Source organism: Ruditapes philippinarum, unplaced genomic scaffold (assembly GCF_026571515.1).
Source record: "Ruditapes philippinarum isolate M1 unplaced genomic scaffold, ASM2657151v2 ctg292_1_1_1_1, whole genome shotgun sequence".
NCBI lineage: Eukaryota > Metazoa > Mollusca > Bivalvia > Venerida > Veneridae > Ruditapes > Ruditapes philippinarum.
Window position 1 is genome coordinate 35,833 of NW_026861516.1, and position 16,281 is coordinate 52,113.

The window sequence follows — 16,281 nt, forward strand, 5'->3', positions numbered from 1 at the left end:
CGTGGCCACGACCTAATTATCTCGTGGCCACGACTTAGTAACTTGTGGCCATGACATAGTGTCTCGTGGCCACGACTTAGCTATCTCGTGGCCACGACTTAGTTACTCGTGGCCACGACATAGTATTTCGTGGCCACGACTTAGCTATCTCGTGGCCAGCCCACGACTTAGTAACTCGTGGCCACGACATAGTATCTCGTGACCACGACTAAGCTATCTCGTGGCTACGACTTAGTAACTCGTGGCCACGACATAGTATCTCGTGGCCACGAGATAAATAAAAACACACACACATGTCACCTTTGTGCCACCGTATATTTGTAATATTTATCATTAAGATAAAATTTAGGTCGGGGCTGGCGCTTGTGTATATCTAAACTGTCTTTATACTTTGAATTTTTATAATGTAGAATTATTTAAAATTCCTTTGAATAAAATCTCACCCAAGAAAATATGTAAATTATTAAGTCAGAACATTTTCCGAAATAGAACCAACTTAAATATAATTTCTGATATAAAATGTAATAGAAGAATAAAGAAATAATGAGATTTTAGTTCAAAGTTGTCTTAAGTAAGCTTTCACCTAAAGAAAAGAAAATTAAATTACTTTTGACTAAACAAATAATATTGTTAGCAGTTTACTAACAGTATTTGAAACATGTGACCTGCAAACCAATTACTACTCAGCTCAGTGAATACACTTCCGTTACTATGATAGTTAACATTCGAACAATGAGGCACCGAAAGGTTTAGTTGATCGTGACTGATAAGACTGTAATTTGCTCAACCTTTTCCGTGTTCGATAAGCAAGGGAAATGCTATTTAAGACTTGGCATAATGCACTGTAGTCATTCATTAGACTAAGATAATCCGTATTCCAGAAGTACCAGCAAGTAAGTACATATATACGATTTTATTGCCAACCTCTTAAGAGTTAAACACAAGTCTAAAGTTAAGCACGAGTTAATCATTTTTGTAATCACTGGTACTGAAATGTAGCCTGAGAGTACGTTATTCTTGGAAACTTATTACGGTGATTATATCATTGCATTAAAAATGAATGAATAACAATACAAAGATTATTGTTATGCCTTTTTTTCATTTAAGAGAGGAATTAACATGCGGAAAACTTTTGGCAGCCAGCTTAGTCTAAATAGAATCATTTTGATCGGGTTCATCGTTAATCTTATTATTCAAAGAACGCATTTTAATTGGCTGAATTAATGATTTCTTGCTTAAATATTGTACATGTATTTCCATTGGTTAACTTTGTTATAATCATACTTGTATAAATGATAAGAAAGACAAAAACTAATCGGAATTATTGAAAAAGTCAGACGGCAAGGTGTAAAAAAAATATTACCGGCGATGGTGCCGCAGTTTTCCGCGATGCAACATAACCGGTTAGTAATTTTTTGTTGATGTTAATATAAATAGAAAAAAACTGTATTAAAACTGAAAAATGTATTGTTCGCGTTGTTTTATATACAAGCAAACTCGTAGCTTTTACATGAATATTGGAGATAAATAATAATTACACGTTAACGGACAATTTAACAACAGAGAAAATAATATAAATGTTAATCATGTTAATGTCACAAATGATTTATTATTACATGTTGATTTAGACACAATCGTATTATGTTTATATTATTGATACACCAAGTTATTTCATTACGTGATAATGTAAATGCAAAATAATTTATTGTGTGATGATTAAAATTTATTTTATCAATTGTTTGCAGGTTCAACAATGTTTGCTAAAGTGTATCTTGTTGTGTTCTTTGTGTGCATTATGGCTGGAAATGCTTCAGCTAAACGTGAGTAAATGAGAGGTCGACTTTTGATTTTTGTTCTACAACTTACCAAACATCACAATCATTCAGATATATCAGCAATTACAACGAATTTTTTGTTTAATATTTCCTTTTTGAAATTGTATCACTCATGAATCTATAAATGTTATTAAAAGGTAAGGCACTCGAGTGGAATCTTTTGAATATTTATTCTAACACGACCCGTATTTTTTTCCTATTGAACATAGAAGGACCGAAAGTGTGTGTTATTAAGCAATAAAATCACTGTTGACGTTCTTTATTTAGACATAAGACATGTGACATAACCACTAAAAGTGCGACGCGCTGAAAATTTCGCTTAATATCAGGTACGACAGCATTTATTTGTTGATGTGTTAGATTCGAAATAATATATCCAAATCGGTGATTTTATCGCTTGATACAATCACTATTTGTCGTTCGAAAGCACACCATTATATCAATCGGGCTACGCCCTCGTGATATAATTCCTCGCATCCGAACTCCAAACAGTGATTTTATTTCGCTATAAAATTATCGTTTGTGATATATTATTTCTTAAATAACAAATGAATACACTGAATAGCATTTAATGCCGTGCTTTTACTTAACTTGGAATACTCAAATATTATCGACTTATGATACAGTTATGTTCTATATTAAAAGTTATTTTGTTCGAGATGGAGTGGATAGACCGAGTATAAACAAAATTTGTTTTAAATAATAAAAAGTTGTTGGCAAATCCTTGTTTATATGTTAAACTATTTTCCCTAGCTACAAAGCGAACAACTTGTGAATTCTGGGGAAGCGCTGGTTGTGCCACACACTGTATCGCTTTAAACCACACTGGTGGATGGTGCGACTCTAAAAACTACTGTCACTGCAAGAAGGAAACCATTTTCGGGAAAAGGGAGGTAATTCAGATAAAAAACGTTAATTATCTTTAAAAGACATATTTTATATTCAACTTCCTTTTTGATGCATGGTAACATATTTAATAAGCTGTCTTTTTAGCATGAGATATAATGCTATCTTTTACCTCTCCCGCACTATGTGAATCTTTGTTAATCTAAAACGTGACCGAAATTCTGCCATAAATTAGTTTTAATATATTGATTATATTAATGTTTCATACTTTAACACTTTGTATTTGATATTTCAGAAGGAGGAGACTGCCTAATGTTCTAAAATTCATAATGTCAGATGGAAATCTAAAATAAAAACATTAGAAAAATACATATTTATTTTTATACATTATCCCCCCTTTACTTTTGTTAATGACAGTATTACACTGCCATTGTTTATTATATGTTTTACAGCCGTCAAGTTAGCTCAATGGTAGAGTGTTGGATTGTGAATCCCAGTCGCATAGCTCAATCGGTTTAAAGAGCGATACTTGTAATCTGGACATTGTGCGTTACATTCCATGGCTGGCCAACTAAATTTACTAATCAGTCTTTCGGATGAGACTTGAAATCAAGGTCCCGTGTATGGGTGCTTAAACACCTTGGCACACTAAGGAATCAGGAGAAGCTTCTGGAATCGAGGCATCTTCTGTATCTGTATCTTGCACTATCCTCCTAAAATCTACAAGTTAAATGTTGATGCTGCACATCAAAGACGTCGCCAAATGATGTAAACAGTCAATTAGCATTGAAAATCGTTCTCTATTAAAGTTGAATATCCGGAGCACAAATCAATTTTTTCTCCATGTTCTTGGTATGTGCTCGTTGTTAAATAATGAAGTTGCATATTTTTGTGAAAAAGTAGAACCTAATGCATAAATTCACAAAGTTATGCCATGTCTGAAATTCTGAAATGTTTGTCTGTTGTAACAAAGATTGAAACGTCTGGTCGAAGTAAAATAAATTGGAGAACAAGTAAAATTGAAATGATTGGTATAATAAATTTAAGACAATATGTGCCGAGAAAATGTCCATTTAAATATTGGTTCGAGTTGCATACTATTCAGCAGTGATCTCCCCTTACTGGCCGTAGTGAAACCGGCGTACTTTCTTAAAGGATAAGGGAAACCCGGGCGTAGTTTAGACTTTGTTGATTGTACAAGTGATATTGATCAAAGTTGTCCTGGTTTCATTTCGCCCCGTCAACGAAGACTAAATGCTAGCATACGGAGCATCATATTAAAGTTTGCGACAATTTAAGGCGGAACCGAACTTCAACACAGGCGGATCAAGTGAAGTGAGTGACACTGCCTAAGTCGTTACCTCTCTCAAGAGTTAAGTTTTAGAACGATCGACTATAGACTGGCTCATTGGCACGTAATTTAATGTAGATAAAATTAGATAATGATAAAAAGAACATAGCACTATCACTTCAGTTAAACGTTTATTCTTATCCCTTAAAGATCTGTGACATGTTATACATCAGAAAAGCTATTTTTATTAGAAAATTTGAAAACAGTGTGATTTTGTTAAAACAAAAAGAAATACACACACTCAAGCCATTGCTGTTTGGATAAATGCATATCTTCTAGACGCCGCTTATATAATCTTACAAGCGAAACACAAAAACATCTTAAAGAAACTGACCTGCTTGTAGTATTGACTGAAAAAATATCACCTATTTGTCTTCCCGAAAATCGTCCCCCATCTTGAAAATTCTATACTGTAACCGTAAAACGCGATACTGGAACACTTTCCCTACGTGAAAAAAAAGGGTTCACGAAGTATACCCTGAATATTCAGTCGGAAAGGCACCCATATGGTTTTGTTTGTTTGTTTGGATTTTTACGGCACGTCAACATATAACTGGCCATATCGTGCCGAATGCTATAATAGGCTTAAAATGTTATGTAAAACTTTGTAAATGACAATAAAAATGAGCCAATTAGATCCTAGAATACAAGTTTATCATTCGTGAGGAGATAAAAGTGGGTAATTTTAGTGTGTCCAATTCGGCATCGAAGAAGAACTGTTTGATCAGGACAGAGATAGAGATGGTGACACATCAAGAGATGGGTTTATATCGTGAAGTTTATATAGGCTTAGTACTTCAAATATTACATTGATCTATATTTACCTTAGCCATCAAGGTATTATATTGAATTTAGTTATGACAGTAAAAACATAATAAAAATGATTATAAAAGAAAAAAAGACTGACACTTATTTGACATTGACCGTCATGGTCGAATTTTTAAAATTTTATTAAATTGTCATAATTTTGTTGGCGGATGTGTATACAAATGTATATCAAGAAGAGACTAGGAATTTGTAAAACATTGAACATTTTTAAGGACTGTATTTGAATACTTTTAAGGACTGTTTTACGATCGTTGGGTTATTACATATCTTTGTGGCTAATGACTTGTTTGTACACACTACATTACAGATACTGCTCATAAGATACTTAAATATACTGAAATGTCTTTAAGAGCAATTTTGCATATAGAAGGAAGTGTTATTATCAAATTTTTTTAATCTAACCAAAAATTAAAGAGACGATGTTTGGTAATCGGTAAATCGTATGAAATATATCTGTCAATCTAAAAGTACATATAAGACCGGATTATATTGTGTTTATATCAGTACATCAACATTCTTTATCCTTACACTTGTAAGTTAAAATGACGCCATTCTGAAGAATTTCAAAGGGGTAAGGAAAAGGTCCCCAAATAATCCCAGTAGTCATAGTGATTTTATTGCATTAGGTTGACCTCTTAGGCAATCTACAGTATTTTTCACGTGCCAAATTTATAAGTCAAGATCAAAATTAGACACAAAAGTCATGTTTAGACTTTCTACCCAAATGTCATAAATTATATGCTTTATGTGAATGAAAAGCTTTCATAACGAAATATTTCAACTACATATTTGTGGCACATTTTCACATACATGTCGTGATTTTCAAACATTAATGGTGCGAGAAGTGTCCAAACATTTATGCATCTAATCACCAAAAATTCGATTCCCTCAAAGTATTCATCTTCAACAGATATACAAAGATTCAGTCTCCGGATCCAATCATTGAAGGGATTTTCATAGCATTTTTATGTATACTATGAAGAAACTGGAATATTGGAGAACCGAGGTGTTTGCGCTGCACATACTTGCGCCATGAAAGGTATTTTGTTTTAGCTTTGGGAACAAGAAGAAGTCACAAGAAACAAGGTCAGGTAAATTCGGAGGATGAAGGAGTAAAACATTTTTCGGCTTCAGTAGGTCTTGCATTTTAGTGTAGTAAAGTGGAAGCGTTGTTATGCAGCAATCTGGCATTGACCAAACATGTTGCGCGTCTTCGTTTTCGAAAGTATTTGTTTAGTTTTTGAAGAGTCTTTGTCTTCTTTTAACAGATTGGCCGTTAGGAACAGCAACCTTATGGCGTGACCCTGAGTTGTAAAGAAAAAGCCATGCATTATCTTTTATAATACTGAAGGTCCTTTTTGCAATACATGGTATTTTGCAAGACTTTATAGCCCTAATCTTGTTTGGCTCATACAAATAAACCCATGTTTGGTCACCAGTGACGTCATTTATAAAAAACGATGTATTGTAAAAGAAACAACTTAGTGCAAAGTAGGTCAGCTTTTTTCTGCGCATATGTCAGCAAATAGGAAATCCATCCAGCACAGATCTTTCTAATTTTCAAATTGCGATTAAGAATAGTATGAGCTGCTTCTAAGGAGATGCCAACGATACTACCTATTTGCCTAGTGGTGTATTTACTATTGCTTTAACTTACGCAACCATCGAAACAGACGTTGCTATTATTGACCGACGGGCATGGGCGCAAACTTCGCAGCTACAGATCCGGCCAACGTGGCACAGGAAACATGATGTATGCTTCAAATGTGGCAAATCTGGGCATGCCGAATGCAGGGCAGTACCTGCAATTGGGGTGGAGACGGTGCAGAGCGAGAGTTTCAATAACATAAGTAACATTTTCTTTTAAAAAATGACGAGTGTAAGCATTTAATCACTAAGCTAAAGTCACATGTAGTGGATAATACCTCAGACGGAAAGGTTCTACTAATAAGTAGTCATACGAATGTTTCGGCAGTAGAAACTCCGGTCTGAATGTTAAACCAAAATTATAGTCACTGGAAGAGGCAGGCGCTAATGATAGCATATTCTGAATCTTATAGATGAAAGTAACAAAAATAAATACAAAAATCTGGAAACAAAGCTTCTGGAAAAAAAAGTGCTCCCTCGGAAGCATTAATCACAACAAAATTACAAGAAAATTGCAGACTCGGTTTGACTGAGTCTGTACATGAGGAAAATTGATTGAGTGCAACATCCCTCACGCCCCCTAGCACCGGCTGGAGCGGTACTCAATTCTCAACACTTAATAGTGCTTGCATCAATGATCCCGAAGGACAAGAAAAATATAACACTGAAGTAAAGTACGGGGCAACTTTTTACAGCTGCCACACAGCACTTGACACCTGCTGTTGTGAAGTATAAAAATCTGTAAACAAAGTGATCCCTCAGAAGCATTAATCACAACAAAATTACAAGAGAATTGCAGACTCAAATTGACCTAAAAGTATTCCATTTTGTGCAAATTAAAAAAATAATAAAATAGAGAAAATAAGAATCCATTGGGAAAGACCAAGACAGCAATATCGAAAATGTTGCACGCTCAGTTTGATTGAAAAAGTTCATGGACAGTACCGTCAAGTGCAAACTACCGTACACGCACCTTAGCACCGGCTTATGCAGAATTTGACATTTAAACATTAAATGGCAACATTTCGATTTTAGAAACATCCGCAGATGTGTTTATACGGCGGTAATCATGCAAGCTTAAATGTGACATTCCATAAAAAGCGGCGTAAGGTCCCGTAGTAATAGAAAGCGTGTGCCCTAAACGGGAAAACAATGGGCGGAACTAAATTAATTAGAATTTTGAAAGGTGATTAGAGGTTATCAAGCCTGCATATCACAGATAAGACATCAAAAGACAAAGTTAAAAAGCAGGCAACATTTCCTAATGATTAAGGAATATTGGAACTACCCAAATCGAATAGTTGAACTAAACAATACCACAAAACACAACAATAATGTAGTGTAAAACGATCTTTAACGATCGGAATTATAACATCTCTGATTGAATGTACGGGGAGACTTTTTACAGCATCCACACGTCACAAACATCGCTGATGTGACGATAAAATAGAGAAAATAAGAATCACTAAAAAAAGTCCAATAAGTCCACTTTAGAGAACGCTGGTCTTGTTTCGACTGAGATTAACAAAGTACTGACAAAAAGAGTATAAGAGATGTTACATACGCACCTTCAGTCTGAATCCCTTAACGTCCCTTAACGGTAGTAATTAATAGAGCAAGGATGCCTAGACCCGTACTTGATTGAAGGCATATCAGTTTTGATCTATTTTAATTTAAATGATGTTACGAAGATCATTCAGTTGCTAGGACTTTATTAAAAAGGGGAGACTATTTGTTTTCTTTGGACATAAGAGGAGCTTATCATCACTTTATGATTTTTCCGGAACATCGGAAATATTTAGGTTTTGCTTGGTTTGAAAATGGAGTGACGCGCTTTTATGTTTAAAACGTATTACGTATAAGCTTTTGAAAGGCGTTATAAAGAAATGGAGAAATGTGGGGTTTAGACGTTTAACTCGACGGCGAGTCATCTTTCGAAATTTGTCTTAGTACCAGTCACTTCGTAAACACTGTGGGTAAGCAACTTTGGTCATGTGACCACAAAAGTCAACGTACAAAGCCAAAATAGCTCGACTGAGGTATTTTTTTAGTGATTATTTTTCTGTCAAGCCGATTTAAATTATGCTACATAGCCTACCGACCGCGGCAGTCCCGATGCTTTCTAAAAATGTATTTAGTTTCGTCTAACGTTTTGTTTTTTATGAGAACATTCAAACAATATTTGCAAATTGTCGATGACAACGTACACACTATTGTGTAAAAGTGTTGATGAAAACTTAATAAACGATACCAGTTCTAAGTGAAATTTCAGGTCTTAAAATATATAAGATAATGTTTTAATGAGAAAAGAACTGGTTTCCTGCTGTCATGTTTTGTATTTATTTAAAAATTGACCAACTTACAGAAATGTCAACGTACACATACTGTCTAGAAAATGTCAACGAACACACTCACAATTCAGTTTGATAGTGGTCTGAACATGAGGCTGCAACTTCGGAGTAGGTGGCATTTTCTTACAAAAAGTTGGCTTTAAATTTATTTACGTGTGTACAAAAGGATCTATGTTTTTATATAGTTTGCATACTTTTTTCATTTTAAAGGAAATAATAGGGTTAAGTAACACACCGTATTACCGGCTGCAGTGATGGCAGATCACTGCAGTGATGGCAGATATCTGAAAATTACCGATCGGAATAGGTAGGTTATAAATTTGGTTGGTTTAATTATATTACACAAATACGGCCCATTTCATTGCTATAAAACTATTGTCCATTGAATGGAGATACTGTAAGGTAATTTTGGACTCGTTTTTTCCTGTTTTAAGACTATTTTGAGCAGGTTAAAAGAGAAAGCCTTAGAAAAATCAGTGAAAATGTCTGTTTTCTGTTCAAAATATCTCAAGTTTTAAGTAAATGGCAGGCCTTCCTGTTATCAATATAGACGTTCATCCATTGGGGTCACGCAAGCCAAATATCTACCCCGTGAGTCTTTTCTTGAAAGTTTTACAGACGCTCAATCTTGTCCGGTCGAAGAAAAAATGCTGCCGTTGTAGGCAGATACATATTATAAATGCTGCCGTCGATGGCAGAAATACCATGAACGTGGCTAACATTCTGACAGAAAATCAAGTTCAATCTTTTATCAATTCCTCTTTTCTTTGCGTCCTTTTAGTCGGAATTGAGACGTTAAACTATCATTTCTAATATTTTCTCAAGGTAAAAAAAGTTATTAACCCATTACCCCATGAGCATCTTGTGAAAAATGGCTGTTTTCATTGAAAGGTCTCCCGTTACAAGTTCAAGTTGCTATAAAACTATAAAAACTGCTTCAATACTAATCAAACTTGGCACAAATGTTGACTGGACCATTGCCTTTGTAACAACATGTTCAGTCTGAAATTTCCTGTTACCATAGCAACTAGGGGACATCTCAAAATTACCAAAAATCACTATTTTGCGTTGATTTTTTCAATCAAAATTGATTTCAAAGTGCTGCCACTTCTCAATGGATTGAGATAGAGTCAAAGGCTTTTCAGCATTGGTAACACGTTACCTTATGATCGACCTGGGGCCATTTTTAGCCTCCCACAAGTCCAAAGTTTTCGTGGCGATGAGGGGGACTCAGCCCCCCTTCAAACCCCCCCAAACAGAAGGGGGGACATCCCCCTTCTGGCAACCCCCTGATGTATCTTTTTTGGGGGGGCGCCGAAAAAGTGGTCAATATTTTAAACAACATTTATTAAATAAAAACAAGTGTTTGGGGCCTAAATAAGGCATTTTTTCACCATTTGAGAAAGCAAAAAAGGAGGGGGGGGGGGTGAAAAAGGCGTAGAAAGGCGTATAAATCTGGTAATGGGTTAACAGAAAATGATGAAAAAAACGAAATTACCCAAAAACGCGTTTTTCCATGTTGAAACATGGCCTCACATATAATTTTGAAGAAAAATTGCTGTTTTGCAGATTTTTTGATTTTTTTCATTAATGCGGTATGTTCATCGAAAAAAAGCTTATTAACAACATGCAGTTACAATACAAAACTTTATGATTTAGTACCACAAAATTTCACTATAAATAGAGAAATGAACATGAAAAACTTCATTTTTCTATATTCATGCATGTGTGCTTGATCTGTTGTGTCTGTCAGTTACATGCATACAATACTATATGTATCTTAAGTTTAGCAGCGCACTCCCTTTTTAAGACATAACGCCAATTGCATATTACAGCAAATAACTTCTGTAAGTGGATATTCATTTGCTAGCATATGACATTATTTTCTCGAGGTAATAATGTTCAATGCTTTATGACAAATAAAGGCTGAAATTTACTTAATCGGCGCAGATTATAAATTATTAAATTGATGTAATAAAGGGGAGACTATTAACCTCGCAACTGGCATCAGTGTATCATAAAACAATGTATGTTAATGTAAAATGGAAAGATAATATTATTGACAGTTCAAATATTTTCCTATATTATCAAGTTCTTGAAAAACACGACAACGTGGATTCATTTCTTTAAATTTTCATGTTTGTAATAGCGTTGTAGTTTGCCTTTGAATTACATTTACTATGCTAAACTATTAACAACAGTTCTAACATCACGTGCTCCCATTTAACTATATATTTTTTCATTCATTTTAGTTGTAACCATGACAACTTATAAAGATGAACCTTTCGATGATTCATATCACAAGATGAAAATAAATCCTGTATTTATAGGAAAAAAAACTAGAATTTTTTGATTTGTTATATTCTTTTTCTCTTTTTTGACCTTTCAATTCATATGAACAGATCAAACACACATGCATGAATATAGAAAAATGAAGTTTTTCATGTTCATTTCTCTATTTATAGTGAAATTTTGTCGTACTAAATCATCACTTTTTGTATTGTAACTGCATGTTGCTAAAAAGCTTTTATCGATGCACACACCGCATTAATAACTTTTCTATCTTGAGAAAATATTAGAAATGATAGTTTAACGTCTCAATTCCGACTAAAAGGACGCAAAGAAAAGAGGAATTGATAAAAGATTGAACTTGATTTTCTGTCAAAATGTTAGCCACTTTCGTGGTATTTCTGCCATCGACGGCAGCATTTATAATATGTATCTGCCTACAACGGCAGCATTTTTTCTTCGACCGGACAAGATTGAGCGTCTGTAAAACTTTCAAGAAAAGACTCACGGGGTAGATATTTGGCTTGCGTGACCCCAATGGATGAACGTCTATATTAATATCAGGAAATCCTGCCATTTACTTAAAACTTGAGATATTTTGAACAGAAAACAGACATTTTCACGGATTTTTCCCAAGACTTTCACTTTTAACCTGCTCAAAATAGTCTTAAAACAGGAAAAAACGAGTCCAAAATTACCTAACAGTATCTCCATTCAATGGACAATAGTTTTATAGCAATGATATGGGCCGTATTTGTGTAATATAATTAAACCAACCAAATTTATAACCTACCTGTACCGATCGGTAATTTTCAGATATCTGCCATCACTGCCGCCGGTAATACGGTGTGAGTAACCTTTCACAGCAATTTGTCACAAAATGCAACAACAACCATGACAACAACAAACACCAGTTGTTGCAGTCATACCCTTCCTTAAAAGACATTGCTTGTCGAAATGTTTAAATTTATTTCCATAAGCGATGACGGAGTATTTACTAGTCATACCAGTCAATATAAATATTGTTGACATCAATTTCACGAAATGACTGATAAAATGAAATTGAATTTCTGAAATAAAGTAGAAAAACGTCAATAACTGTATAAGACGACATTTTATCACAGTTTATCATACTTTTCTTAATTAGTTTTACAGCGTTTTGTTCTTATTAAAAGGGGATATCAGTTTGATCTCGGTATCAAGTAATGACAAATGAAGGTGTCGTAAATGAAACGTACCTTCTTTTTGTGAAACAACCTATGAAAGTAAGTCATTTCAACCGCTTTCAAGACTAACCTGTTTTGGTATAATAAGAAGAAATAATATTGTTTTAAAGCAAGTGAGGCTTTACTCTACAATGTATATGTTTTAACCCAGCTCGTACCCATTATAATATATGGAGAGGCGCTTAAGGTCTTCCTCCCCCAGTAAAATTGAGAAGTCGTGATATGATATCTACAGTTACAATGTGTCCGAAAGTCTAACAAAACAAACTAAAAATGAATGTCATCTGAACCAAAATAAAGTTCTTGTAATTTCTTCTACTTTTATTTGTATTATGTTGGAAAATAGTTTTTTGATATGCTTTCATGATGATTATCAATTCTATATTTGGTATAATTTGTATACTTTGACCAAGTCATTAAAGGAAACAATATTTTATTGAAGCTAAATTTCCAAACTTGATCTTGATAAGAAACAAATAAAATTTCTGACCTATGCCATAATGTCAAATTCAAATTCACTTCCTTTATGTTAAAAATTACATCTATCTCAAGTTGCGACGACAGAGTTTTTAGTAATTACACAAGTCAAACGGGTGACTGACGAGAAACCCACGCCGATAGAATATGAACGTCCATTAAGCATTCATTCAAATATTATTTCAAATAGTTCTAATAAAATACAAAAAGTATAAAAAAAATAATTATAAGGTAAAAGTTTATGTAAAGATGTGAAGAAAAACATCAGTGGCTCTTTATCAAACGTCAAGTGAAAAGTTGTAAATGCATATTTTAAGTTTAACTTAACTAATGAAATTGAAACATTCATTATTCAATAGCCCAGCTCGGCAAAGAATGTTGTCATTGAAACAATGCAGTGATTCTTCAGCTTTTCAGACTACAGGGAACATCAAGCGATGCCTGTTGAATGTTAACAAGATTTTTGTCCGTGCATTGCTATATTAGTTAGTAAAGTTTCCAGGACAATGCAATGTTTATGTAATATCAAATACCCACGGGATGAATATGATAACTTTGTCCTTCAGTCATTGATACGAAATATTAATGAGAATGTTGTTCTGGACAATGTATGAATAAATGTCCTTGCACAGTAGTAAAATGTCGCAATAATTTGTATCAAATGCATATTGTCTATTTATTTAAAAAATATTATCTTTAGATGGCATTTAAAAAGTAATCTTTCAATTTAAATGTTCGATTAGGAGTCTTATACATTTACAAATGAATATTATTAAAAAAAAATGAAAGAACATACAGTTTTTACAAAAATGCATTTATATACATAGATAATGTGTATTATATGTCTCGGCTTATATGTCTAACGCATTTAATCTATACTCTAGATTCCAACAAATACAGCACATGTCCAGATTAGAGACCAGAAACATGATATACTTTCGTATAATTTCTTGTTTTCTGATCATGTTAATAAAACGTTGTCATATATATGACGGTTCTCATCTCCAATGCAATGGCAAAATAATACTTTAAAATACTTTGAACAATTCGAATTCATGGACTGTATCATTAGTGTTCGTGACTTTTCAACCCGCCTTGTTGTAATATATAGACCTCCTCCATCCAAAACGAATGGCCTAAGTACTTCAAAATTCTTGAACAATGAGTTTCCTGATTTTCTGTCGAAATATGCTGAAACTGACAAAACCACAGTGTTTCTAGGAGATACAAACTTTCACATTGATAAACTTGATAATCGTGATGCGCAGAATTTCTTATCCATCCTGAACACATTTGGATTAAAACAGTTAGTCAATGAACCGACACATGTAGCTGGACACATTTTAGATGTAGTCATAACAAGAGAAAATGAAAATGTAGTATCTGATATTAAAATAACTGATCCTGGATTTAAAACTTCAAACGGAAAAGTAACACGTGACCATTTTGCTATCCTAATGAAAGTTAATGTTTCGAAACCACCACCTATTCGTAAAACAGTCACATACAGAAAATCTCGTGATATAAACATTGAAGATTTCAAAGCAGATATTAGATCATCTGAACTTTTTGGTCCTAAACCAGACAGCATGGCAGAAGCATCAGAGAAATATCACACTGTCCTTTCATCTTTGTTAGACAAACATGCACCTGAGAAAACAAAAACAATTGTTCTCAGACCCCAATGCCCGTGGTTCAATCAAGAAATACATGACGAGAAACACATTAAACGTAAACTTGAAAGAAAATGGCAGGAATCAAAATTAACTGTAGATCATGAAATATACAGAAGTCAGTGCTTAGTTGTAAATGATGTAATTGAAAGATCTCGTGAAACATATTACAAAGACAAAATAAAATCGTGTGGTAATTATCAAAAACAAATTTTCAAAGTAACAAATCATCTCCTCGGAAACAAACCTGAAGTTAAGCTCCCATCACACACTTCTGCTAAAGAACTAGCTCAAGATTTTAGTGATTTCTTTGAAAACAAAATTGAAAAAATCAGATCTGACATAGCATCTAAAAATGAATGTAATACAACAAATGAATCTAATTCAACTCAAATACAAAAGCCTAAAGAAACATTCAGTGAATTTGAAGTTATTACAGAAGAGCAAGTTCTTAAGCTCATATCAAAGTCATCTACTAAATCATGTGAACTAGATCCGATACCGACTTGGCTCCTAAAAGAATGCAAACTTGAAGTATCACCATATCTAACGCACATGTTCAACTTATCATTTTACACCGCCGACGTACCTCCACGCAATAAGACTTCGATAATCAGACCACTATTAAAGAAAGACAATTTGGATCAAGAAATTATGAAAAACTTTAGACCAGTTGCTAATGAAACATATGACTCAAAACTTCTAGAATCTGCGGCTGACTGTCAGTTTGATATGTTTCTCAACACTAACAATCTACATGAACCAAATCAATCTGCATACAGGAAATTTCATTCCACAAAAACTGCACTTATCAAAGTGCAAAATGACATCTCCAATCTCTTGACAAAGGCGAAGTTACAATATTAGTAATGTTCGATTTATCTGCTGCCTTTGACACGATTGACCACAACACTCTTCTTAATCGACTCGAATGTGACTTTGGTTTTACTGGAAAAGTGCTCGCTTGGTGTAGATCTTATCTCAGTGGTCGCTATCAGACTGTTTGTATTGATGGAGAACTATCTGACCCTGTGCATATGACATACAGTGTCCCTCAGGGCTCTGTATTAGGACCAAAATTTTACATACTTTTCACAAAACCTGTCGGCGAAATTTGTCGAAAACATGGTCTGCAATGTCACTTCTATGCTGACGATTCTCAAATATACATTTCTTTCAAACCGTTGGACAACACCAAAACTGAACTTGTACTTGATTCTGTCTCAAACTGCTTAAAAGAAATAACATTCTGGATGAACAGCAACATTCTCAAACTGAATTCAGACAAAACAGAACTTATAGTCTTTTTCGTCGGGTAGAAATACAGACTCAGTGAAAAATATAACTGTCAATGTGGACCAAGCTGAAATCAAACAGTCATCAAGTGTAAGGAATTTGGGTGCATTCCTTGATTCAAGGGTTAATATGGAACATCATGTTAGCTCCGTGTGCAGATCTTCGTATGCCCAAATAAGTAAGATAGGACGTATTCGAAAATATATCAACGAAGAAGCTACAAAAACACTCGTTAACTCTCTCGTGACATCAAGACTGGATTATTGCAATGCTCTTCTATATGGTATACCTCAACAAACCATGAAAAAACTTCAACTTGTTCAAAATACTTCAGCCCGTGTGATTAAACGTACATCTAGGAAAGATCATATTACACCAGTGATGAAAGATCTTCATTGGCTGCCAATCGAATATAGAGTGAATTACAAGATCTTATTACATACTTTCAAGTCACTGAAACAA

The 16,281-nt window shown here is 34.1% G+C and overlaps 2 protein-coding genes across 2 annotated transcripts; both read left to right on the forward strand.

Moving 5' to 3' along the window:
- The first annotated feature begins 809 nt into the window (after positions 1–809).
- LOC132715899 (U-Asilidin(12)-Dg3b-like) lies at positions 810–3,050 on the forward strand. Its single transcript, XM_060699009.1, has 4 exons — positions 810–893; positions 1,746–1,820; positions 2,589–2,728; positions 2,977–3,050. Exons 2-4 carry the CDS (start codon positions 1,754–1,756, stop codon positions 2,992–2,994), a joined length of 225 nt encoding a protein of 74 aa, XP_060554992.1. The 5' UTR covers positions 810–893; positions 1,746–1,753; the 3' UTR covers positions 2,995–3,050.
- Positions 3,051–13,905: 10,855 nt separating this feature from the next.
- Positions 13,906–15,390, forward strand: LOC132715902 (uncharacterized). The gene is made up of 2 exons (XM_060699011.1): positions 13,906–14,641; positions 14,807–15,390. The coding sequence occupies exons 1-2, from the start codon at positions 13,906–13,908 to the stop codon at positions 15,388–15,390; spliced, it is 1,320 nt and encodes a 439-aa protein (XP_060554994.1).
- The last annotated feature ends 891 nt before the right edge of the window (positions 15,391–16,281 follow it).

Coding starts and splice junctions, on each gene's coding strand:
- LOC132715899 (XM_060699009.1), top strand. CDS start 1,754: ATGTTTGCTAAAGTGTATCTTGTTGTGTTCTTTGTGTGCATTATGGCT. Junction 1,821..2,588: donor TGGAAATGCTTCAGCTAAAC/GTGAGTAAATGA, acceptor TATTTTCCCTAG/CTACAAAGCGAACAACTTGT.
- LOC132715902 (XM_060699011.1), top strand. CDS start 13,906: ATGGACTGTATCATTAGTGTTCGTGACTTTTCAACCCGCCTTGTTGTA. Junction 14,642..14,806: donor AGATCATGAAATATACAGAA/GTCAGTGCTTAG, acceptor CTTCTGCTAAAG/AACTAGCTCAAGATTTTAGT.